This window comes from Neofelis nebulosa, chromosome 9 (genome assembly GCF_028018385.1).
Source record: "Neofelis nebulosa isolate mNeoNeb1 chromosome 9, mNeoNeb1.pri, whole genome shotgun sequence".
In the NCBI taxonomy this organism is placed as follows: Eukaryota; Metazoa; Chordata; class Mammalia; order Carnivora; family Felidae; genus Neofelis; species Neofelis nebulosa.
In genome coordinates, this window is record NC_080790.1 from 125412170 (window position 1) to 125435425 (window position 23256).

The 23256-nt window shown below is 47.1% G+C and overlaps 1 protein-coding gene across 1 annotated transcript; it reads left to right on the plus strand.

Moving 5' to 3' along the window:
• Positions 1–11466: 11466 nt before the first annotated feature.
• Positions 11467–22282, plus strand: R3HDML (R3H domain containing like). Its single transcript, XM_058686367.1, has 5 exons — positions 11467–12688; positions 15605–15723; positions 15847–15979; positions 17547–17662; positions 21961–22282. Exons 1-5 carry the CDS (start codon positions 12431–12433, stop codon positions 22091–22093), a joined length of 759 nt encoding a protein of 252 aa, XP_058542350.1. The 5' UTR covers positions 11467–12430; the 3' UTR covers positions 22094–22282.
• Positions 22283–23256: the final 974 nt, after the last annotated feature.

The following is a 23256-nucleotide window of genomic DNA, read 5'->3' on the forward strand; positions in this document are numbered from 1 at the left end:
TGTTTATGTTGTGAACTCAGTGTTGTCCTGGAGCCAACTATACAGGCCTGTGACAGCAGATTGTTACATTTTCAGGACTTTGGCAAGATGATTGTTAAACATGGCCATTATTAAAAATTACATTATCGAAACTAACAATGAAACTCAACGTTAATATTCAAAACCCATTGTTTCCTAATTACCTATTCTTACATATTCTAATTACCTGTGCTTATTATCTATGCTCTTGGGGTTACTTATATCTGTTGTATCTGTATGGCATGTTACTGCGCAATTTTCCCAACTACACGTTCAGTGACATCACACTGGTAGCTCAAAACCATCCGTGGTGGGAGTCCTTTCACCAGTTACTACAAATCAGGGCTTTATTTGGTTTGTTGATTGTGTAGATTGAGATACAACTCCATTTGTCAAGTATGGTTGAACTGAAACTATAAATTATCTACAGATACAAGAGTCCAGCAAAAAGCGGTGAAAGAGTTCTGTGAGAATCAATCCACTATATGAAATTTACAGTGAAGAATACTTGTATATTTTATTATTTGTAAATTATGTGCTACACATTCTGTATGTTGAGAAAACTTTATGAAAAACCTATGTATATATATACTTATACATTTTCTTAGAGAGCTAGTTGTTAAACATTTGTCAACAAATCACTGGCTGTAATCCAGTAAGCACACAAAAATAGTATGTAACATATGAATGAATATACATGCTAATAGATAAATAGACATAGCTATAAATACAGCTTCATGACAGTTCATGACAGAATTTGCCTCTGCTGGGTGTGAGGCGCTCTCATATTTTCTGTTTAGTCATAAATTCAATTTTTAGAAATGCTGGTCATGCCCCCTGAATTATTTTACAACTCACTAATAGGTGGGGATCTATAGTTTGAAAAACACAGAAGATTTTAAGGCACTGGAGGACAATGCCCTGCCCTTCCCCACCAGAGGGTGATAGAAGGCCACAATTTCCAGAGTTCTTCCCTTCCTGCTGCTTCCATGGTACCACCTAATTGCCGATTTTCATTCCTTCTTTATCTAGTCAGCAATGACTTAAAATCTAGTGGTCTCTGACCTCAAGGAACTTAAAATCCAGTGAAGGTGATCATCGTTCATTTACTCAGCCAAGCAACATTTATTAAGTTACTAGTGAACCAAGCATTGGGTTAGATGCACTTCCAGTGTGTTGAATAGGTGAGTTTCCTTGATAACCAAAGATTTATCACCCTTTGAAAACACAGTTTGTTCTAGTTGGAAGCAGAATCACTAAGTGTGGAATGGTTGCGTGGAAATCATCAGACGTTACCATTATGCTGTAGCCAGCTTGGACAGGCATATATATACATATACATATATATGTATACATATATACACATATATACACATATATACATATATACACATATATATGTATACATATATACACATGTATACATATATCTATACACACATATATGTATACATGTGTATACATATATGTGTATGCATATATACACATATATGTGTATGCATATATACACATATATACATATATACACACATATGTATACATATATACAGATGTATACATATATACACATATATACACACATATATATGTATACATATATACACATGTATGCATATATACACACACATACATATATACACACACATATATGTATACATATATACACATGTATACATATATATACACACATATTTATGTATACATATATACACATGCATACATATATATGTGTGTATACACACATACACATATATGTGTGTGTACATATATACACATATATACATATATATATATACACACATATATATGTATACATATATATACATATATATGTGTGTATATATATGTATACATATATATACACACATATATATATAAGCTCAAGATTAAATAAAAGGAAATATAGGGGGCACCTGGGTGGCTCAGTCAGTTAAGCATCCGACCTTGGCTCAAGTCATGATCTCGCAGTTCGTGGGTTTGAGCCCAGTATTGGGCTCTGTGCTGAGAGCTCAGAGCCTGGGACCTGCTTCGGATTCTGTGTCTCCCTCTCTCTCTCTGCCCCTCCACTACTCACACTCTGTCTCTCTCTCTCTCAAAAATAAACTTGAAAAAAAATTTTTTTAAAGGAAATATAAGTTTGTGCTGCCTTTTCATAAAGAATTTTTCTTCTTTATAACATTATACTGTAGTGCCACTGATTTATAAGGAGATTACATTCTGCCTGAGTAGAATAAAAAAAAAAAATCTGAGTGTTTGTTTTCATTGGGAAAGAGATCTTTATTTTGACAATGATCTTGGTCTGTTTTAAAGTATATTGGTCTGAATCACTTGATTAAATGGCAAAGAGTAGAAGGCCTTTATGAATTAGGAGTATCATTAAGGACCCTTTAAAAAAATACACTTTAGGGGCACCTGATTGGCTCAGTTGGCTAAGAGCCTGACTCTTGTGGGCTCTGATTATGAACTCTTGTGGGATTGAGCCCCAAGTCAGGATCTCAAGTCGCGCTGTCATCGCAAAACCTGCTTGGGATTCTCTCTCTCCTTCTCTCTTCCCCTCTCTCTCTTGCAAAATAAATAAATAGACTGTAAAAAATACACTTTATAATTTACTTATTCATTTGTTAAAATTTCTGTCTCCCCTACTTGAATGTCAATTCCAGAGAGCAGGGAACATTGCCTTTTTTGTTCACTGATGCACCCCAAGTGTCTAGAACCATGGCTGGCACCTACTAAGCACTCTTTTTGTTGTTAAATAAATTAATGAATCCTTATTAATATGCTTATGTAAAGGAAGTTATTTTAAACTTAAATTGCTTTTTTACAAACTGAGGAGAGATGACAGAGAATAATAGTTATAAAATTATTATTATTTATCTTAAGATCAAAAAGATTATAAATCACCAGGAAAGAGATTTTCTGGTCCATAAAGTCTGAACAAAGCTGCAGCAGAATGACAATGGATTAAGCAGAGGATGCTCAGAGCCACTGAGGAAGAGACCACATAGGCCCAGGGAAGGGTCAGGGAAGAGTTCTTGAAGGAGATGATTTCTATCTAAGTGGACATCTGAAGAAGAACCCCTGATGGGGTTCGACCCCTGTTGTCCAGAAGAACAGTGGGAAGCGATCATTCCAGGAAGAGCGACCAGCAGGTGCCCTTTAGTTGGCTGGTGTGTGGGAAATAATTCACTCTGGGTTGGGGGAAGGGGTAGGCAGCCGGATAATTCTCCCAGTGGGCAGCTGGCTCTGTCCACAGCTCCTGGCCAGCCAGGACCAATTCCTTCCTTCTGAACTCTCCTCTGCAATGCCTCCCCCATTCCTAACCTCTGGCCACCTCTTTCTGGCCGGAGGGGACAACCAGCCACTCCCTGGGGTGAGGCAGCTGAGCAAAGCCTGTGTCTGCCAGAGGCCAGACTGCTAACTCGGAGGGGATTGTGTCCTCTGGCTGTGCCCCCAACACACACAACCCCCGACTGCTCATCATGTGGGCACAGAGTCAGAAGGGCTTTGCAGGAGGACAGGGATCTGGCTTTGCTCATCTACAGGCCACAGACACAGCAGTGGGAGGAGCTGCCTGGGACCTACCCCACCCCCAGCACCCCCACTCCCTCCACTGGCCACAGACTCCTGCAGACCCCAGACCCTCCTGTCTCAGGTAGCCACAGGGCTGAGGTTTGGGGTTCTGAAAGAACGTTGGTAAAACTAGAAAGAAAAGAAAGGAACCAAGTATCCCAGTGTTGTTGAGCAGTTACCTATAGGATGAAGGGAGGGCACTGGGATGACAGAGAGTATGGGCAGTTTTCTAGTTCTTTACCTGGGGGTTGTCAGATGTTCACTTTTAAAAATGGATTAGGGGCCCTTGGGTGGCTCGATAGGTTAAGCGCCGACTTCGGCTCAGGTCGTGATCTCATGGTTCGTGAGTTCAAGCCCCTCATCGGGCTCTGTGGTGACAGGAGCCTGGAGCCTGTTTCAGATTCTGTGTCTCCCTCTCTGTCCCTCCCCCACTCACGCTCTGTCTCTCAAGAATAAATAAACATTAAAAAAAATTTTTTTTTAAATAAAAATGGAATAAACTGCATATTTGTATTTTATAAATCTAGTACCTATGTTATATTTCACAATTTATGAGAAGGTATACATTTTAAAAAGGAACACCAAACTGGGAATAAAATACTTAGGTTCTAAGAAGAACCCGTTTTATTGAAACTTAACTAAGTGTCTGGCACTAAATGCTTTACTGTATTTGGCTGTTATTACTTCATTCTGCAAAGACTGAGGCACAGAGAGGCCAAGAAACTTAGCCAAGGTCACACAGCCAGCAGGCCATCAGAGCTGGGATTCAGACCAGGGTAAAGTATGCCTCACAGGGTGAAGTGCTTAACCAGTAGCCACCCCTGTCTCCTAGGTCTGGGGGTTGTCGCTCTGACCTCACTGGCCCGCCAAAGAAAAGACGACTCACAGGGTCACAGCACTCTGCAAAGCTTACCACTGGCGCAGTTGGGAAGATTTAGCAGCCATGTGGTATGTTGGTTAAGAACACAGCCAGGCAGACACAGGGTCAAGTCTAGACTCAGGATTTATTACCTATGTGTCCTAGGACAAGTCATTTATCTCTGTTTCTTCATCTGAAAAACGACAACGCTGGAGTGCCAGCCTTGTTGCGGGGATAAATAAGTGAAACCTTATTGTACTAGGTGTGCATACAGTAGGCACACAAGAGATGGTCACCCCTGAAATAAAGACGCTCATCTTTGCTCATAGTAACTTGTCAGACAGGCACAGCAAAGTGTCACTGTCCTCACTGAACAGATGAGAAGTCTGACTCAGTTTTCAGGCCACAGAGTCTTCCCCTGGTCCCTTCCCGCCCCCGCCCTGCTGAATTCTTAGGGTCCGGAGACGGAGACGGAGCCGGGATGTGGCCGCGGGGCTCGAGCTCCGCGCCCGAAGCAGGAATGTGGGGCGCCTCGGTGGTGGCGGCGAGGGGGGGTTGGGGGGGGAGCTGACACAGAGGCTTTTCCGCTCCAGCTGCAGCGGCCGGCGACACAGCAAATTCCGCGACCACACCTGGCCATGCAGCTGTCCAGGCTGGACCCGGAGGAGGATTCCCCAGTCCTCTAGCCACCGGCCCCCAAGCCGAGGCCTCAGGCAGGGACCGCGCGCCAGGGCGCAGGATCACTGGCGCCCCCTCCCCCAGCTGGATCGCCCCTGGCCAGCCCCTTCTTCCAGCTTCCCCCATCTCTTTTGGAGGGGAAAGTCGTCTCTGACACCCTCACCCAGGCGGTGAGGGGCTCCCTGGTGCGAGGGCTCTCTCTCTCTGCCCCTCCCCTGCTCTGGACTAGGATGAGGTGCCCCCTTTCCCTAACGGGCTACCCCCTGGTCTGCTCTCCCTGCCCCCCTCACACTCCCCAACCCCCACTGGCAGGACTGGGCACAGGGCAAAGCAGAAAAGGAGGCCCTCAGGTCATCACCCGCCCTGTGGCTGGCATGGCCTCCAAGGTCTCCAACCTGTAAGATGTGCTCCCATCTCTCAACTAACCCCTTACACACTCTTACCCGGAGAGTCTTCCCTAACCTGCCTTTTTTTTTTTAGTTCTTCACACCCACCTAATTCCTGCCTGCCTCAGAGCCTTTGCCCAAGCCTGTCCAGTGCTTGTACTGGTGTCCCTGTCCCGACCCTGTGTCCCAGCTTCACCCCCAACTCATGTCTCCGCTTCTCCTTAATCATCACCTGTTGCTCACGTTTCAACTGGTAGAATGTCTTGGAAACTCTTAGGCCGTGACTCTTCTATACAAAGCTTAGAATCAGCTTGCCAACTTCCTCCAAAATAACTTGGAATTTTGGTTAAATGCGTCCTGAAACTAGGGGTGCCTGGGTGGTTCAGTTAGTTAAGTGCCTGACTCTTGATTTCAGCTCAGGTCATGATCTCAGGATTCGGGGCTCTGGGCTGACAGCGTGAGGCCTGCTTGGGATTCTCTTTCTCCGCCCCTTCCCCACTTATGCTTTCTATCTCTCGAAAATAAATAGGTAAACTTTTTTTAAAAAGCTACATAAATTGCATAAAATAACTACGTAAAGGCTATTAAAATCATGTCCTTAAAAAAAAAGATCCTTTTGAATCTAAAGTGTAATTTGGTGAGAACGGACAACATACTCAAGTTCACTAATAATGGCGTGATGTGCGTCACTGAAGATAGAGACACAAAACACACAGCTCCTTCCCTCAAAGCGCTTATTTGCCCATTGTCTTCCTTTTTATTGTATTTTATTTCATGAGAGAAGATCTTATTGGGCCCATTTTGCGGATGAGGAAACTGAGGCGCAGAGGAATTACATGACTTGCCTTGGGTCCTATGGTGAGGAAGTGGTGGAGTCTGACTCACGAATCTACTCACTGAATCAGTTTGGTCTATGGGTTTGGCGTGTTTGTGTGTGTCTGTTTGTGTGTTTGCACAGAGGGTGTGTTTCCATGGGCCCGGAGTGAAAAGCATCTATATTTGAATATGGATGTGCTATGGGGTTGAGTGGGAGTTTGCAGATGCGTCTGCTCTGTTGGATGGTGACTTCTGTCTGTGTTGATATTGGGGTCTTTGGTTATGTGTGTAGACTGCTGGGGATTTAGGTTGGGTGTATGGGGGAGAATGGATGTGTTGTTGGGGAGACAAGATATGGGATATTTCTGTTGGTATGTGTTTTTTCTTACGTAGGACTTTCATGTTATACTTGTTGAAAGAACTCTTTTACGTTAAACAAAGACTTTTTTAACCATATATAAGTCCAACTTTTAAAATTAAAGCATAACTTAAAGTGCTGAAATCTCAAGTATACAACTAGATGAAGTTTTACATACACGCACCGTTGGATCCACCACTTGGATCAAAATAAAAGACAGGTGCAGCCCCTCAGTGGGAGCCCCCTCCTGTCCCCCTCGGTCAGTACCCCTCAGCGTAGCCTCTGTTCCGACTTCTGTTATCTTCCATTAGTGTTACCTGCTCTTGCGCAGTGTGTCAATGGAATCACACCGTGTTTCTGTTTGGGGAGGTTAACGGCTAACGTTGAACAAACTTTGGCTTGTGTGGTAACATGTATCACACTGAATTTCTCCTAATAACCAAATAAGGTAGTGTCTATTTATTGTTCCCATTTTATAGATGAGGAAACTAAGGTTTAGAAAGGGCTCAGAGCCAGGTCACGTGTCTGAAACCACAGCTCTGTTCCTTACCCACTGCTAGACCATCCTGTCCCCTCTTGGGTAACCTGCCAAGGAGGTGACATTGCTATCGGGCTGCAGAGAGAGCAGGAGGCCGACCTGGGAGCCCAGAGGTGCTTCTGAGTGTGATTTATTTTCTAAGGCGTGAGTTTCTCTGCATCTGTCACGAGGCCTTTCCGATTCTCCTTGCTGGGCCAGGAACTACCACCGGCAGCCGATCCACCGCTGTGCTGCAGAGACAAACCATGCCACAGGGGTCGAGTCCCAGCTCCCAGACTTATTTGCTGTGTGACTGTGGGCAAGTTGCCTCCCTCTTTGAGCCTCGCATCCTCTAACTATTAAAAGGAGATTAAAATCCTCATGCATGGTTAAGGTGGTAACAGATGGAGGATGTCATTGTATAAATGACTCCTGCTGTTATGTTTTTAAAAGCCTGTTTTATTGTAAAATAAAACGAATACAGAAAGTCACACAAAACAGAGAGGGAACCCAATAAAGCAAACCACTTGTAACCACCAGTCAGACCAAGAAATAGGAACCCTTCAAATGTCCCAGCCTGATCACAGTCTGACTTTGACAGTATTTCTTTGTGTTTCTTTATAGTTTTATTGCCCAAGTACACATCCCTAAATATAGGTTAGCCTTGTCCATATTAAAAAATGTGTATCTTTTAAATCTCTACTGATTCCTCCCTCGTCCCTTGAATTTTCTTAATTTATCTTTTGGAAGAATCTGGAGCATTTGGCCTGAAAAGTTTTGAAGAGTCTGGATCATCGCTATTATTTTTCACATGCATTGTCCTCCTTCTAGCTTCCTCCCTCTCCTCCTTGGATTTGAAGTGATGCGGATCTGGGTTCCAGTCCCAAGTCTGCCAGTTGCCGTGTGACTTAGACAAGTCACTTAACCTCTCTGAACCTCTTTCCTCAACTGGCAAATGAGGGACCTAGAAGCTGTCAGCCGCCTTCCTCGAACACCAGACTTCTGTCCTGCAGTCTACTCAAAAGCAACTTTACAGGGTGAGGGATCAGAGACCTGGCTCTGGAATCCAGTTTCCACTGGCACTAGCTGTGTGAACTTGGGCAAATTACTTGACCTCTCTGAGTTTTCACTTCCTAGTCTATAGAATGGGGATTCTGATACCTCACCCAAGAAACTGGAGCCCGGCTTAGATAAGATCAGGCCCCTAAAGCATTTAGTGCCCGGCACCTAGTATGTGCTAATCACGGTTGACGGCTGTTGCTACTGTTGTTAGCTGCTCTTAGGGCTACCGTATATTGACCGCTTACTCTGTGTCAAGTGTCTTCAGATGTGCTAACTCATTTTATCCTCACAACAGTGCTGTGAGGCAGCCCCATTTTATAGATGAGGAAATTGGGGCACAGAAAGGTTAAGTAACTTGCCCACCGTCGCACAGATGGTAAGCCACGAACCTAAGTGTCTAGATCCAGAGCTGTGCTGGTAGCCACTGAGCCCTACTGCCTCAAATACGACTACTCTCTGGAAGAATTTCCCTTTGCTTGCCCAAACCCGGAGAGAATTCCGACAGGAAGGAGGGTGACGTAGTAGCTGAATCCAGCTGGTAAAATCCAGAGGTGAGAAGGTGTTCTTACCCTAAAATGAGATCCCGACCCAGGACGATAATCTGGGCCATCCCTGGTTATTTCCTGCCCCACCCCTACCGTTTTGATCTCCTGAAAACCTGCCGAAGGGGGCGCGGGAACAGGTTCAGACCAGGAGGACAGCAGAGACGTTCCCACCTGGTGGAGTGGCCTGGGGGTGTTGCTGTGTGTTTGCCCGGTGCAATTTTCTGGGTTTCTGTGGATGTGTGAATGTGTGTGGTAGGAGATGATGCTTTTGTATGTGGAGCTGTCTGTCTGTGTCTCTGTGCGGAGGCAGCGTGGCCAGCCTGCCCGGGCACCTGACCCATCTCTGCCATCCACTGGATGTGTGACCCCAGGCAAGTGACTCACCTCCTTGTGACTTAGCTGCCATGTGCATATAAAAGTGGATATGATGACAATATTAGTACCTACCTGATAGAGTTTTTCTGAAGATTCAATGAGCTCATCCAAGTAAGTGCTTAAAATAGTGCCGAGCACTGAGATAGGAGCAAGTATGGATGGCTTATATGTTTTCACAGGATTAAATGTGTAAAGGGTGAGTTCCTGTATATTTATGCAAGGGCACCCGAGGGGGCACAGTAGAAAGGATCTAAGGGGATGGGGAATTGAGCCGTCTCTGTGGTTTGTAGGAGGAGGATGCGCTTGCGGGAGTGTGTACATGCAGGTGCGTGTGGTGTGTGCCCAGGGGAGGCATGTGCATTCTGTAAACGTGTGAGGATGTTCACTGCAGAGTCCCCATTACCACACAAATAAGCTCCCGGCCCTAGGACAAGTCCCTGAGGCTCTGTGTGCCTCAGTCTCCCCAGCTGTGCCATGGGTGGGGTTACTGCCTCAAAGGCTGCTGTGAAAAACAGTGAACTGTGGATGTGAAGCTCCACTCGTGTGCAAGCCATAGAAGAAGGTCCGTTGAGCGTGCTGACAAAAGGGGGCATAATCATTGGCGCTCCTGGGTCTGTAAGGGCCAAGGCTGTTCGCGTGTGCCTACCCTGGGCTGCAGAGTTCCCCCTGGGTGCCGTGGGTCCCAGCCTGCCATAGGCGGGTAAGCCCTCAGTCCAGCTTTTTTCATGGGACATCTGAGGCCCAGAGAAGGATAGGACCTTACCTCAGGACACACAGCACTCTAGAGGCAGAGATGGGGCTAGATTGGAGCCCAGCCCCCTTGTCTTTCTGGCACGGTGGTGAAAGCCTGTCCCGGACAGGGCCAGCACCCACAGCCCTCACTGCCTCGGCCTGCCCCACCTCCTCCAGCGTCCAGCAGGCAGCCACTCCGGCAGGAAGATGTGTGCTTTGGCAGCAGGCACGGTCTGGGCCGGGAGGCTGAGGCTGGGTGGCTGCCGAGGGCGGGAATGCCATGTGTCTGGGGAGAACCCCAGCCCCCAGCGCTCCATTGCCACCTGGCTCAGCTGGGGACCCCGACACTGAGTTCTGGGGATTCTCAGAGGTCACTGGAAGAGGAGGCTGAAGGCTTACAAATGCTTTGACTTTGGGTGTTTTTATAGAACCTCTTTCCTGTAAGTCTACTGTGTCCATTACAAAAGTATTGCTTGTTATTTGTGAAGAATACAAGTAATCAGAGAGGAGAAATTAAACTCCTGTCTTAACCTAGAAATACAGCAACTCAGAGACCAAAGGGGCTTTGACAACACACAGGTGCACATGCCTGTATAGACATCTGCATGCTGGTGCATATGTCTGTGCAAGCACACACACACACGCATACGTGCACGCACACACACACACACACGCACAGAGCACAGGCTGTGTACCGGCATAGTTCTGAGCGCTCCACAATGTTAATTTGTTTTATCTTCACAACAGTGCTAGAAGGTAGGTACCGTTATTACTCCCATTTTACAGACGAGGCACAGAATGACTGAGTAACTTGCTCAAGGACACCCAGTTAGTGAGCGAAATAACAGGGATTTGAACCCAGATCCATTGCTTAATTCATTAGGCTGCATGGTGCTCCGTTCGAGTGGCATGCTAGTGAACATCCTCCTGGGCTCTTTCTCTGGGCTTCGATGTTGGTTTGGTTTAAAAAAAAATAGCATCCTTAGAAACAAACAAAGAAACCCAGAAAATGGCATCCTTTTTACATACTAACAGGGCTCTGGGGTCAGACTTGGATTTGAATCTTGTCTCTATTGCAGACGGCTGGCTTGGCTTTGGGCTCGTCCCTTCATCTCTTGGGCTCAGTTTCTTCACCTGTTAAATGGGGAGCTATAGTATCTGCTTCTGAGGGTTGGCTGAACTTGTGTGTGTAAAGCACTCAGCCCAGGCCTGGCATATAGTAGGTGCTCATTAGATGGGACCAAGTTAATTGCCTACTCTGAGGCTGGACGGCTTCGTAGGGAAAACAGTCAAAGAATACTCTCCCAAAGCAAGGTGGCCTTAATGTTGGGGTCTGGAAGGCAGAGAAAAGCCTCTGTATCTGGGGTTTCTAAGGTAGGGGTGCTATTTCCTCCTGGAGTCCCTGCCATTGTCACATCCCTACCCCAACCAGCAGCTCAGCCCAGCCCTGCACACCCCAGGTGGAAGCAGGAAGAGCAGAGGCGCCAGAGGGCGGGAGAGGAAAGCCCACAAACGGGCAGGCGGAGCCTCGGTCCAAGCCTGGCCTGGCTGGAAGGGGAGGGGGCTGTGGGGCCCCGACGTCAGATGCCATCGGCTCCCAGGGGACCGTTAAAGTCGCTGCGCTGCCAGGCGGGCCAGGGTGTCTGCAGAGGTCCCTGCCTCCTCGACGCCCGCTGCAACCCGCCTGGCTGCCCGGCCTGGGTACGCGCCCCTGGGAAGCCTGCTGCGTGGTCGCCCGCACGCACGCCTCTCTCTGGCTGTCTTCTCTTTAACTGTTTTCTCCCTTGTCTTCTCTGTTCTTCTTTCCCCTGTCAGAATTTCTCCCTCTGCTTCTGTCTCTCCCATGCTCTTTCTCTTTTTCCCCTGTCACTGTCTCCCATTCTCTCCTTATCTTTCCACCTTCCAATTTCCTTCATCCCTGTTCTCTGTGTCTTTTTTTCAGACGACTCTTGGGTCTCTTCTCGTTTTTCTTCCTCTCTGCTTCTCTTTTTCTCTGCCTCATCCTCCTCCATCTCCTCTGCCACCCGATTCTTCCTGTGTCTCACTCTCAACCCCCAAAACACAGCAATTCAGGGATGACAGGGCCTGGCAGTATGCCCCGGGGAAGGTTGGCCCTGCCCTCCGAGGGCATCGATGGAGCCCACTTGGAGCAGGATTGGTGAAGAGGGTGTCCGGGCTAGAGAGGACAGGTGTCTGTCTCCTGGGCTCGTGGGATGGGACCCTGGCTTTGATGCTAGCTCCATCTGTATCACACGGCCTGATCAGGATTAGCTGCTGTCCGGGCATTTCCCTCCATCGCCCGATCCACTGAGTCCACTGGGGTGGGAAGGACAGGGTGTGGGGGCATCAGGACTAGAGCTGAGTCAGGAGATCTTTGCCAAGTTCCCAGGGGTTAGTTAGCACCCTCAGGGTGGCAGTGCTGGAGAACGCTCAGGGTTTGGTGCCCTCATGCCCACCCCCTCCAGGCAGCCGGCGCTGACTGCACGAGGTGACGCGTGACTCTTCCAGCCAGCTATGCCCCTGCTGCCCAGCACTGTGGGCCTGGCAGGCCTGCTTTTCTGGGCAGGCCAGGCAGTGAACGCCTTGATGCCCAATGCCACCCTGGCACTGGCCCGGACCGAGGGCACAGCCGTGTGGCCCCTGAGTGGCCTGGGGGTGCCCCGCTACCGGCGGAAGCGCCACATCTCTGCCCGGGACATGAGTGCCTTACTGGATTATCACAACCACATCCGGGCCAGTGTGCACCCACCTGCGGCCAACATGGAGTATATGGTGAGTTCCCGTGCCTTCCCCTGTGCCCTTTCCAGCAAATGTCAGTCAACTCAGTGTGTTCTGGAAGGGCTGGACCACTTGCCAGCCTGGCCCCACTAGCCAGTATCTCGGTGTCTGGGTCCTGTGCAAAGGGCAGGAATTACTCTCCCCATTTGATAGATGAGGACACTAAGGCCATGCGCACAGGTTGTCTTGGGAAGTGGGGTCAGCAGACTGCTGTTTATGGGGCATCCACTGTGTGCCTGCACCTCACCTACACATAACCCTGAGGGTTCTCCTCTGCCTTCGACGTGGAGATTGCAGTCTCCTTTATCCAAATAAAGAAACCGAGAGGCAGAGATTTGCCAAAGGTCATCTGGTTGGGATTCTAACCCAGGTCAGCCTGCTGCGAAAGGTTGTGGTCTTAACCAACACAATACCTTGCCCAAGGATTTTGGCTCCCTGCTGGGGTCTGCAGTGGGTCGGTGGCTGGAGCGGTCCATGCTATTGTCTCTTTGTGGTAGGGGTCTGATGGACACTCACAGACTGTACTCAGCAGGCCTGGGGGGGGGAGAGTTTGGAGCAGCAGGGACTGGTACCTGGGGTCTCAAGCTGAAGAAAACTGGCAGCTGAGCGGCTGAAGAAGCTGAGATATGTTCCCTTAAGGAGGCAGGACCAGCGGCTGTCACCCCAGCCCCGCAGAAGCCAGACTCTCAGAGTGGAGGAGGGGACCTTTCTCTTTATCACAGTCCCTCCCCCAGGACATTTGTCTCAAACCAGCCTGGAGAGATAGGCTTCTAGCCCACCCACAGATTTCTTTACAGAAAGAGATGGCCAGTCTCCCCCCTCCAAGACAAACATGTGCTTCTCAACAGCCTGAAAATCCCTATGCTTTTGCAATGTGTCCATTCACTTAGGTAGTAACTGCTGCTCAGAGGTAGGCAGTACGCTAAGCCTCATGGAGATGCTGAGAACAGGATGGAAAAGGTGTCTTCCCTCATGGGGATGATAGAAAACAAACATCCACAACATAACAAATGGGTAATACAATGTCAAGTAGGCATAAGGTGTTGGGGAAGGGCGGGGATAGGAACCAGAACAGCAAGCAGCTAGAGGTGGGGGAGTCATTTATTTGTTCATTGACTGACTCATTCATTTATTAGCACAGGGGCTGGCACACGGAAGGTCCTCCATTTTTCAAACAATGACACATTTATTGTGCACCAGCATGTGTGTAAGGCACTCATCCCAACGAGTGTTTAATTGTTGCATGCGTGGTGGAATAGAGAGAGTGAAACAGCTCACCATGGACCCCAGCAGGGTCAGTGAATGTGGGTTTGATGTTAGCATGCTCTTTCCCTCATTTTACCCCTTTGGTGCACAAAGGAAACATTCCTCTGCATTCCCTAAGAGTGTCAGTTGGACAACCCTGGAAACATGTTTGGACCCCTCTCTTTCTATCCCTGTGACTTCTTCACTAGCTGCCTTCTGCCCGCAGGACAGGCATCTGACTAAGTATCCTTGCCCAAGGAATCCTTTCTCTCCCACAGCCTCCCCAAAAGTTCCTGTCGCCTGTTTCACATGCTCACACCCACTGGGATCGTAATGATTGTTTAATGTCTCATTTCCTTGCTAGACTGTCAGTTCTGGGTGCCTAGAAATATTGTTCAGTATTTGCTGAGTGAACAAATATGATGAATGAATGAATAGTATCTCAGAGAATCCTAGGAAGTCAGAGTGGAAGGAAACTGGTATTTTTTTTAAAAAAGTGGTCCTTTTTCAAGTTATAAAACTTGCAGCAGTCACACATTGGAAAATTATGAAGCTGTTGGGAGGGAGGAGGGGGTTATTCTTTATGTGTTGATGTGGAATAGCCACTAAGATAACCTGTTTGGTTGAGCAAAAGCAGCCAGGAACCTGATAGAAGGTCTGGTTAGCTGCCATTTGTCAATAAAATGTATAACTTTTATATTAAATACAATTGTATATTTATATACACTTATATAATTATATATACTTATATAATTATATGTATTATATATAATCATATATTTTACATATACTTATATAATTATATGTATGCATGTATATTCATGTATATATACTTGTACAGGTATAGAGTGTTTCTGGAGGAGGATGCCTCTATGGGGCAGGACAGGTGGGGGAGGAAGTCGAGGATTAAGATGAGAAACTTTCGGGGCGCCTGGGTGGCTCAGTCAGTTAAGCGTCCGACTTCAGCTCAGGTCATGATCTCGCGGTCCGTGAGTTCAAGCCCTGCGTCGGGCTCTGTGCTGACCGCTCAGAGCCTGGAGCCTGTTTCAGATTCTGTGTCTCCCTCTCTCTCTGCCCCTCCCCCGTTCATGCTCTGTCTCTCTCTGTCTCAAAAATAAATAAACGTTAAAAAAACTTTTTTTTAAAAAAAATGAGAAACTTTCTACTTTTCCTCCTTTAGGCATCTCACATATTAAATTTGTGCGTGTTTTCACTATTCAGGAAAAAAAACCTTTTGAACTCAAAATGCTTAATGTTAAAATAAACACATTTTAAAAATACAATAAATAAAATAATAAACCAGTTCCCTCCCCATCATCCTGGGCTCAGTCACTTCCAGAGACTGCTAGGAACTCCCGCACAAACACCACAGAGCCCGCTCAGAGCCGAGAGCCCCCAGCCTGAAGTCCAGTGGCGGGAGTGGGAGGTCAGGGTGGATCTTGGCTCTGGTGTGGACTTGCTGTTGACCTTGACGTCATAGGCCTTCTCTGACTCTTAGTTTTCTGATTTGTCCAGTGGATTTGGTGCAGGGTTCCAAGCAGATGGAGGAGAAACAGGACCAGGACAATGCCCATCTCAGGACACCGCTGGGATAGCGGTTCCCCCTCCTCCCCGCCCACGCCGGTGCCCCGGCCCCAGGGAAGTTCATGGCCTCTCTTTCCCCAGGTCTGGGACGAGCGGCTGGCCAGGTCTGCCGAGGCCTGGGCCACCCAGTGCATCTGGGCCCACGGGCCCTCACATCTGATGAGACACGTGGGCCAGAACCTGTCCATCCATTCTGGCCGGTGAGTGACCTTTTTCCCTTCGTCCTCTCGGTCACTCGATGAGGTCACGGAGCACGGTGGTGGCGGCAGGGTAGCTCCTCCATTCCCCAGCCAGTGTGTCTTCCATCTGCTCTGCCTCCCCAGGTACCGCTCGGTGGTGGACCTCGTCAAGTCTTGGTCTGAGGAGAAGCGGCATTACTCGTTTCCGGCCCCCAGGGACTGTCGCCCACATTGCCCCTGGCGCTGCAGCGGCCCTGTCTGCTCCCACTATACCCAGGTACCCCTTTGTTGGGAGGAAGGGCCGAGGGAGAACAAATCCTGGGAGCCTAGAAGAAAAAGAATGTGGTGGGACAGAAATTAGAAATAGACCAGAGGGGGTGCCTGGGTGGCTCAGGTGGTTAAGCGTCTGACTTCAGCTCAGGTCATGATCTCTGGATTCGTGAGTTCGAGCCCCCGTGTTGGGCTCTGTGCTGACAGCTTGGAGCCTGGAGCCTGGAGCCTGCTTCAGATTCTGCCTCCCTCTCTCTCTGCTCCTTGCCTGCTTGTATTCTCTCTCTCTCAAAAATAAATAAATAAACATGAAAAAAAAAAAAAATAGAACAGAGGCCTTATGAACTTCCTCTCACACAATAAGCATATTCCTGGAAGGTTGCGTGTATGTTGAACTCAGCTAATTGCATCTTGCATTGAGTGTCTTGCATGGGCCCGACCAGATTGTTTGACCCCCAAAATGGAGATGTGTGGTCTGACGAGTTCAAGAATGCTTTTGAATTCAATAGGTCCAAACACTTTCTAGTATATTCTAAGAACCCCACTATCTTAAAAAAAGTGGTAAAATAAAATGACAAAATTGTAGTATATTTTGAGTGTTAATATTGAATATGTTACCACTTGTTACACATAAAAATATAATGCCATGTAATGTAGGAAATGGGACCGAAAATTCCCATCACAGGACCGATATTTTCTTTTTCTTCTTTTTTCTTTTCTTTTCTTTTTGAGAGAGAGAGAGAGAAAGAGAGGGAGAGAGAGTATGCATGAGTGGGGGAGAAGGGCAGAGGGAGAGAGAGGAAGAATCTTAAGCAGGCTGTGGAGCCTGACTCGGGGCTTGATCCCACAACCCTGGGGTCATGCCCTGAGCTGGAATCATGAGTCAGACGTTCAACTGACTGAGCCACCCAGGTGCCCCAGGACCAATATTTTCTTTCAGTCTGTCTATCTCTCTGTGACTCATTTGGAATTAATGTCAAAACTCTACATTGGAGACCCTCTAGGAAATATGAGGCCTAGACAATGTCCTCCCTGATATCCCAGAGGACATTATTAGCTTCACTTTACCAAAGAAACTGAGGTGCGGAGTGGTGAAATGACTTGGTCAAAGCCACACACTAGTGATACCGAGATTCTGATCCAAGGCTGTTTAACTCTAAAGTTTGTGTTTTAACTCTAACACAATAATGATTTTCAAGCGGTAGTCACTAGGGAACAAAGAAAGAAAGAAAATTAATAGAACAGTATAGAAAATATTAGCATATGTCACACATGAAAATATTAAATATGGGTTCACAAAACTTGTGTTCCAGCTGTGTGTGTGTGTGTGTGTGTGTATTTTGTGCACTAACAATTGGAAATTCACTCCTTACCGTTGGTGGTAGTAAAAAAACAAAAACCTTGAGTAACATTATAGCACAATGTGTCTCCAGGAACAGGAGGCAGATGGCTTCCCCAGAAAGACCTCATGTAATGCCCACACCCTGAACCACAGCCAGGAGTCTCCCCGTGCCAAGGGGCCTGTGCCCCCCTGAGTTCTTCTCAAAGCCTCCCCTGTCATTGTCCTTCCTCAGATGGTGTGGGCATCCTCCAATCGGCTGGGCTGTGCCCTCCACACCTGTGGCAGCATCAACGTCTGGGGCAACACCTGGCGTCAGGCAGTGTACCTGGTCTGCAACTACGCCATTAAGTAAGTGCAGCCCCCAGGCAGGGGGCCGTGGGGCACTGGGGTGGACCCTGAAGGTGGAATGGGCAGAATTCAAAGAAACCTCAATACCATACAACTTGGTAGTTTTAGAGCCAATTGATAATTCTTTTTCTTTACCCAAATCGCAAAAGTGATTGGGAGACAGAGGACCAAGTCAGGTGGATAGGCAGCCGCGCTGATGAAGTCAGTAGCAGAGAAAGTGGTTGAGATATGCCAGGCAAGCAGGCTTCAAATAGCTCACTCTCATATTGGACCTGCACACCGATTGACTGGGGACACCTGACAACCGCAGTCCTCTTCCAGTAAGTGCATTGCTGGCCCCTCCAAGCTCGTCACAGGAACAGAGCAACCGAGAACACACGCTCCCTGCAGCCACGCAGATCCCAAGGGAAAGAGAGGAAGGCTAGAACGAGCACACTCAGTTCCTTCCTCCAGACTCTCCAATCAGCTTGGTGGGAGGGAGGTCACGAGTGGCCTTCGTACGTAAGCCTCTTGGAAACATGGAGAAAGAGGAATGGAAGTTACATCCGACTTACACTCTACAAATTTGCCAACATTACAGACTCTCATATAAAAACAAGAACAGGGGCACCTGGGTGGCTCAGTTGGTTAAGCATCTGACTTTGGCTCAGGTCCTGATCTCATGGCTTGTGAGTTTGAGCCCTGAGTCAGGCTCTGTGCTGACAGCCCGGAGCCCGAAGCCTGGTTCCGATTCTGTGTCTCCTTCCCTCTCTGCCCTCCCTGGCTCATGCTCTGTCTCTCTCTCTTTCAAAAAACTAAGTAAACATTAACTAACTAACTAAATAAATAAAAACAAGAAAAAATTCTAAGTAAACATAATATTTAGAATTTCAAAATCACATGCTGATAATCACCTTTTACTCTCAAGTAGTCCTTAGCCATTTACAAAATATTTTCACCTCGTTATCTCATTGAAGAGATGAAAGAGAAAGAAGGAAGAAAAAATGGGAGTGATACCGGGAAACTTTTTTCCTTTTTTAAAAGAGTAAGAAATTGAGGATCAGGGAGGTTAAGTAACTTACAAAAGTCACAAAGCCAGGAGGTAGCAAAGCTGTTTGAAACACAAGTCTTGATTTCAAGTCCTATGTTCTTTTTTGTTTTTCAGTTTATTTTTGAGAGAGAGAGAGTTAGAGAACAAGCTGCAGAGAGAGAGGGAGACAGAATCCCAAGCAGGCTCCATGCCGCCAGCACAGAGCCCAAAGCAGGGCTCAAACTCACACAACATGATATCACGACCTGAGCCGGAATCAAGTCGGAAGCCCAACAAACTGGGCTACCCAGGTGCTCCTCAAGTCCTATGTTCTGTCTCCTACATTATTCTGATATTCTGGAAGTCATTGGTAGCCTGAACACAAATTCTCAAGCCCTTTACCTGTTAATGGTGACATCTACTAACAAGGTATCAGCCTAGCTTTATCAGACACAAAAATACAAAGCAAATTTCGTTACAAACGGCTTCCGGGGCTGTTCCAATTTGCTGATACATCAAACTTTTGCAGCATTAACAGCATAATTGTTAAGATTTTTATCTGGAGCCAAGACTGTCAGGGTTCAAATTTGTGATTTAACTTCACTTCTCCATGCCTGTTTCTGCACTTGCAAAATAAGAATAAAGTAGTCCCTACTCGTTATTACTGAGAGAAGTAAATGCTTTGACCCAGGTAACACCTCCGGGCTCATGATAACGTCAGGATACATGTTGCTGCTTACTGCTGCGGCCGCATGAGGACTTTGGAGGCATTTCATCTCTACAGGCCTCACTCTCCTCTTTTAAAAGAGGGCTAATCCTGGGGGCAGTTGGGTAGCTCAGTTGATTGAGAGTCTGACTTCGGCTCGGGTCATGGTCTCACATCTCATGAGTTTGAGCGCCGCATCGGGCTCTCCACTCTCGTTGCAGAGTCTGCTTTGAATCCTCTGTCTCCCTGTCTCTCTCTCTCTCTCTCTCTGCCCCTAAATAAAATAGGACTAATCCTACTTACCTCACAGAGCATCACAGCACATAGTTGCCCACAGTACATGCTTAGTAAACGGTGGCCACGATTATAACTAGGTTATAAACTCTTCGAAATAGACCTAATTCATTTCTATATTCTTTTACTACAATGATTTCAACCCCCTTTTTTAAAAGCAGAAATTTTTCCCCAGTGGTTAAATTAAATAAAAAAAAGCATGACTTTTGTTCCATCACCCCCAGGTGTCCCCACCTCCCCTCACACACACTGCCCCCAAACTTCCAGAAGCACCTTTTGAAAACTATGGACTCACAGCATCTGGCACAAGTCTTGGTGCCCTATAGCTGCTCCTGAAGTGTTTGTTGAATGAATAAGTGAGTGAACTCCATATAAAACCAGAAATGCATACTTTTCTCAGCACTTTGGCTGACTTTATTTACAGTCGTTCAACAATCACTTTTGGAGATAAAAGGTATCCTTTCTGCCCACAATGAGTATTCATATGAAGTGCGAGAAAATAAGGCAAAGTTAACTAACAGTGGCGAGATGATGAGGCAGTCATGAGCAAGAGCTAGGGAATGATTTTAGGCCTTGAGAAGAGGAGGGAGAAAAAGAAAAATCTGTGGGCTGGGATGGGGAAGAGCGGGTATGTAAGTTGGATCTGTTGCAGCAGTCTGGAACACCTGCCCAAAAGCTGCACATGTGCTTCTGTGAGCTGGGGGGGTCAGCCAACTAATGGCTCATGGCCAAAATCTTGCGTGCTGCTAGTTTTTGTAAATAAACTTTTATTGAAACACAGCCACACCATTTATTTACATATTATCCAGGGCTGGTTTCAACCCAGTAGAGATATACGGCCCACAAACCCTAACATATTTACTATCTGGCCCTTTACATGAAAAAAATTGCCAACCCTGGGGCACCTGGATGGGTCAGTTGGTTAAGTGTTTGACTCTTGATTTCAGCTCAGGTCATGATCTCACAGTCATGAGATCAAGCCCCACATGGAGCTCTGCACTGACAATGCGGAGCCTGCTTGGGATTCTCTCTCTCTCTCTACTGCTTCCCGGCTCATGCATGCCCTCATGCGTGCATTCTCTCTCTTTCTCAAAATAAATAAATAAACATTAAAAAAAAAATTGTCGACCCCTGCACAGGCAATGGGAAGCCACTAAAAGTTTTTGAGCAGGAGAAAGTGATGAAAGTGGTTTGTTTTTAACAGCTTTATTGAGATACAATTCACATACCATACAACTCACCCATTTGAAGTGTACAATTCAGTGGGTTTTGGTATATTGTTACATTATTAATTTTTTAAAAATATGTGTAACATAAGTTTTGCCATTTACCATTTATCATTTTTAAGCATACAGCTCAGTGGCATTAGTTATATTCACAATGCTGTGCAACCATAACCATATCTGCTTCCCAAACTTTTTCATCATCCCAAAGAGAAATTCTGTAAACACTGAACAATAAACTCCCTATCCCACTTCCTCCAAAAGGCCATCATGGTCTCTTGAAAGGACTAACTCAGGAGCAGGTAGGATGGATTTGGGATCCGGCTGTTGAAGAAACGGACAGCAGTGGCCATGATGAGGCTTCAAGGGCATGTGCCCCCATGATTGAATTATACTCGTCATCTGATTATTCTAGCTTCTATTTGCACAGCACTTTTGAAGGTCATAAAGTGTTCACACATTTTTGCAGATACCATTTTATTTATTCATTCATTCATTCATTCATTTTGAGAGAGAAGGAGGGGCGGGGAGGGGCAGAGAGAGAGGGAGAGAGAAATCTCATGCAGGCACTGTCAGTGCAGAGCCTGACGCAGGGCTTGATCTCACCATGGCGAGATCCTGACCTGACCCGAAATCAAGAGTCGGACACTCAACCGACTGAGCCACCCGGGTGCCCCTCATTTCTTTATTTTATTCAGAAGAAACGAGGTGGTTTATTCTGTTACCAGCTGGGCAGAATCCCGGACCAGAACTCAGAGCTGCCTGAGTCAGCGATGGGAGGTGGGGTGGAGGAAGTAAGAAACCCAGCACTTACTGAAGAGTCGCTTATTTGCCAGACATGGTGCTGGGTGCGTGCACACAGGGCTCCCTTATTTGATCTTCGCTGCATCCCAGTGAGAGAGAGGAGTCTTCTCTTGGTTTTATAGATGAAGAGACCAAGGCTTACAGACGTGACTTGCCCAAGGTCTCATAACCAGTCAGTGGCGGTGCTGGGATTTGGAAACCTGTGTGAACGTTGCTCACATAACTCTCTGTCCCCATCTCCTTGGGACCTTTTCTCTTCCAGGGGCAACTGGATCGGCGAGGCACCATACAAGATGGGGCGGCCGTGTTCTGCCTGTCCCCCAAGTTACCAAGGCACCTGCAGCAGCAACATGTGTTTCTCTGGACTCAAATCCAATAAGCTTCTGTGGTTCTAAATTTCCCCAGGGCCCCGGCGGCGCCTCTGGCCTCCTCCAGAGGATCGCTTCCCAAAGACCAGGTCAAAGAATAATTGTTTTTTTAAAGGACATAATTGGGTTCACTCCTCTGATCTGAATTTTCCCTCCTGACTCCTTCCATTCCCAAAATGTCCAGCATGTGCCTGAAGAAAACAACCTTTTCTTTCTTCCTTCCTTTCTTCCTTCCTTTCTTTCTTTCTTTCTCTCTTTTTCTTTTCTTTTCTTCTTTCTTTCTTTCTTTCTTTCTTTCTTTCTTTCTTTCTTTCTTTCGTCTTTCTCTTTCTTTCTTATAGCTTTCTTCTCTCCAACTTCTGGGAAAGAGGCCCATATCTTTCATTGACTCAGTGCTCAGAGAGCCAGGGCTAGATGGGGCTGCCTGGCCAACTCTCAGGTCCCAAACCCACAGGTCTTTGTCCATCCAGTGAAGAGTATTTCTGAAATGATCTTTAGCCTGAAACCCACTTTCATTCACTCAATAACAGCCAAACTTTGAGGACTTGTGGTTCACTCCCATTGCGTGTTACTGGAGCCACCTGTCAAGCTCCCCTTTTACAGATGGATACACTGAGGCTCAGAGGAGGGTGTGACCTACTGATGGCTTCACACTTTGTCTGCAAGGGCACCCAGCTGGGGGCTCAGGTCCTGACATGCCCTACAGGCTGTCTGACTCCTCTCTGAGTGCCCAGATGGAGTGCAAAACCAAAGCTCAGCCCATGCCGCCTGAGAGAATTGTCTTCTTCTGAGCCTGTCTTTTTCTCTACCACTCCACATGTTGGTCTGTCTATCTCTCTCTCTCTCCCCCACATCCCATAGAGCCTCATTCTCATTCCCATAAACCATTTCCCCTCTCCCCGCCCCACTCCACCCAGATATCATAACAACACACAAAAGTCCTTTTGTTTCCAGAGATAGTAAAATCTCCCCCACAGACCTTGCCCTCCAGCTGGGGACCACTCCCTGCCTGACCAGAGAACACTCCATTCAAAGACCTAGATGGAAAACAGCCCCTTTCCCTAGACTCCTTACATCGTGCTGAATGGAGTGAGTTTTCTTCCCACTGGTCATTCCCACCTAGGCCACGACCTGTGCATGCCAACACCTCTCCACCCTCTGTCCCGGGCCCCCAGTAAAGTCCTTTGAGA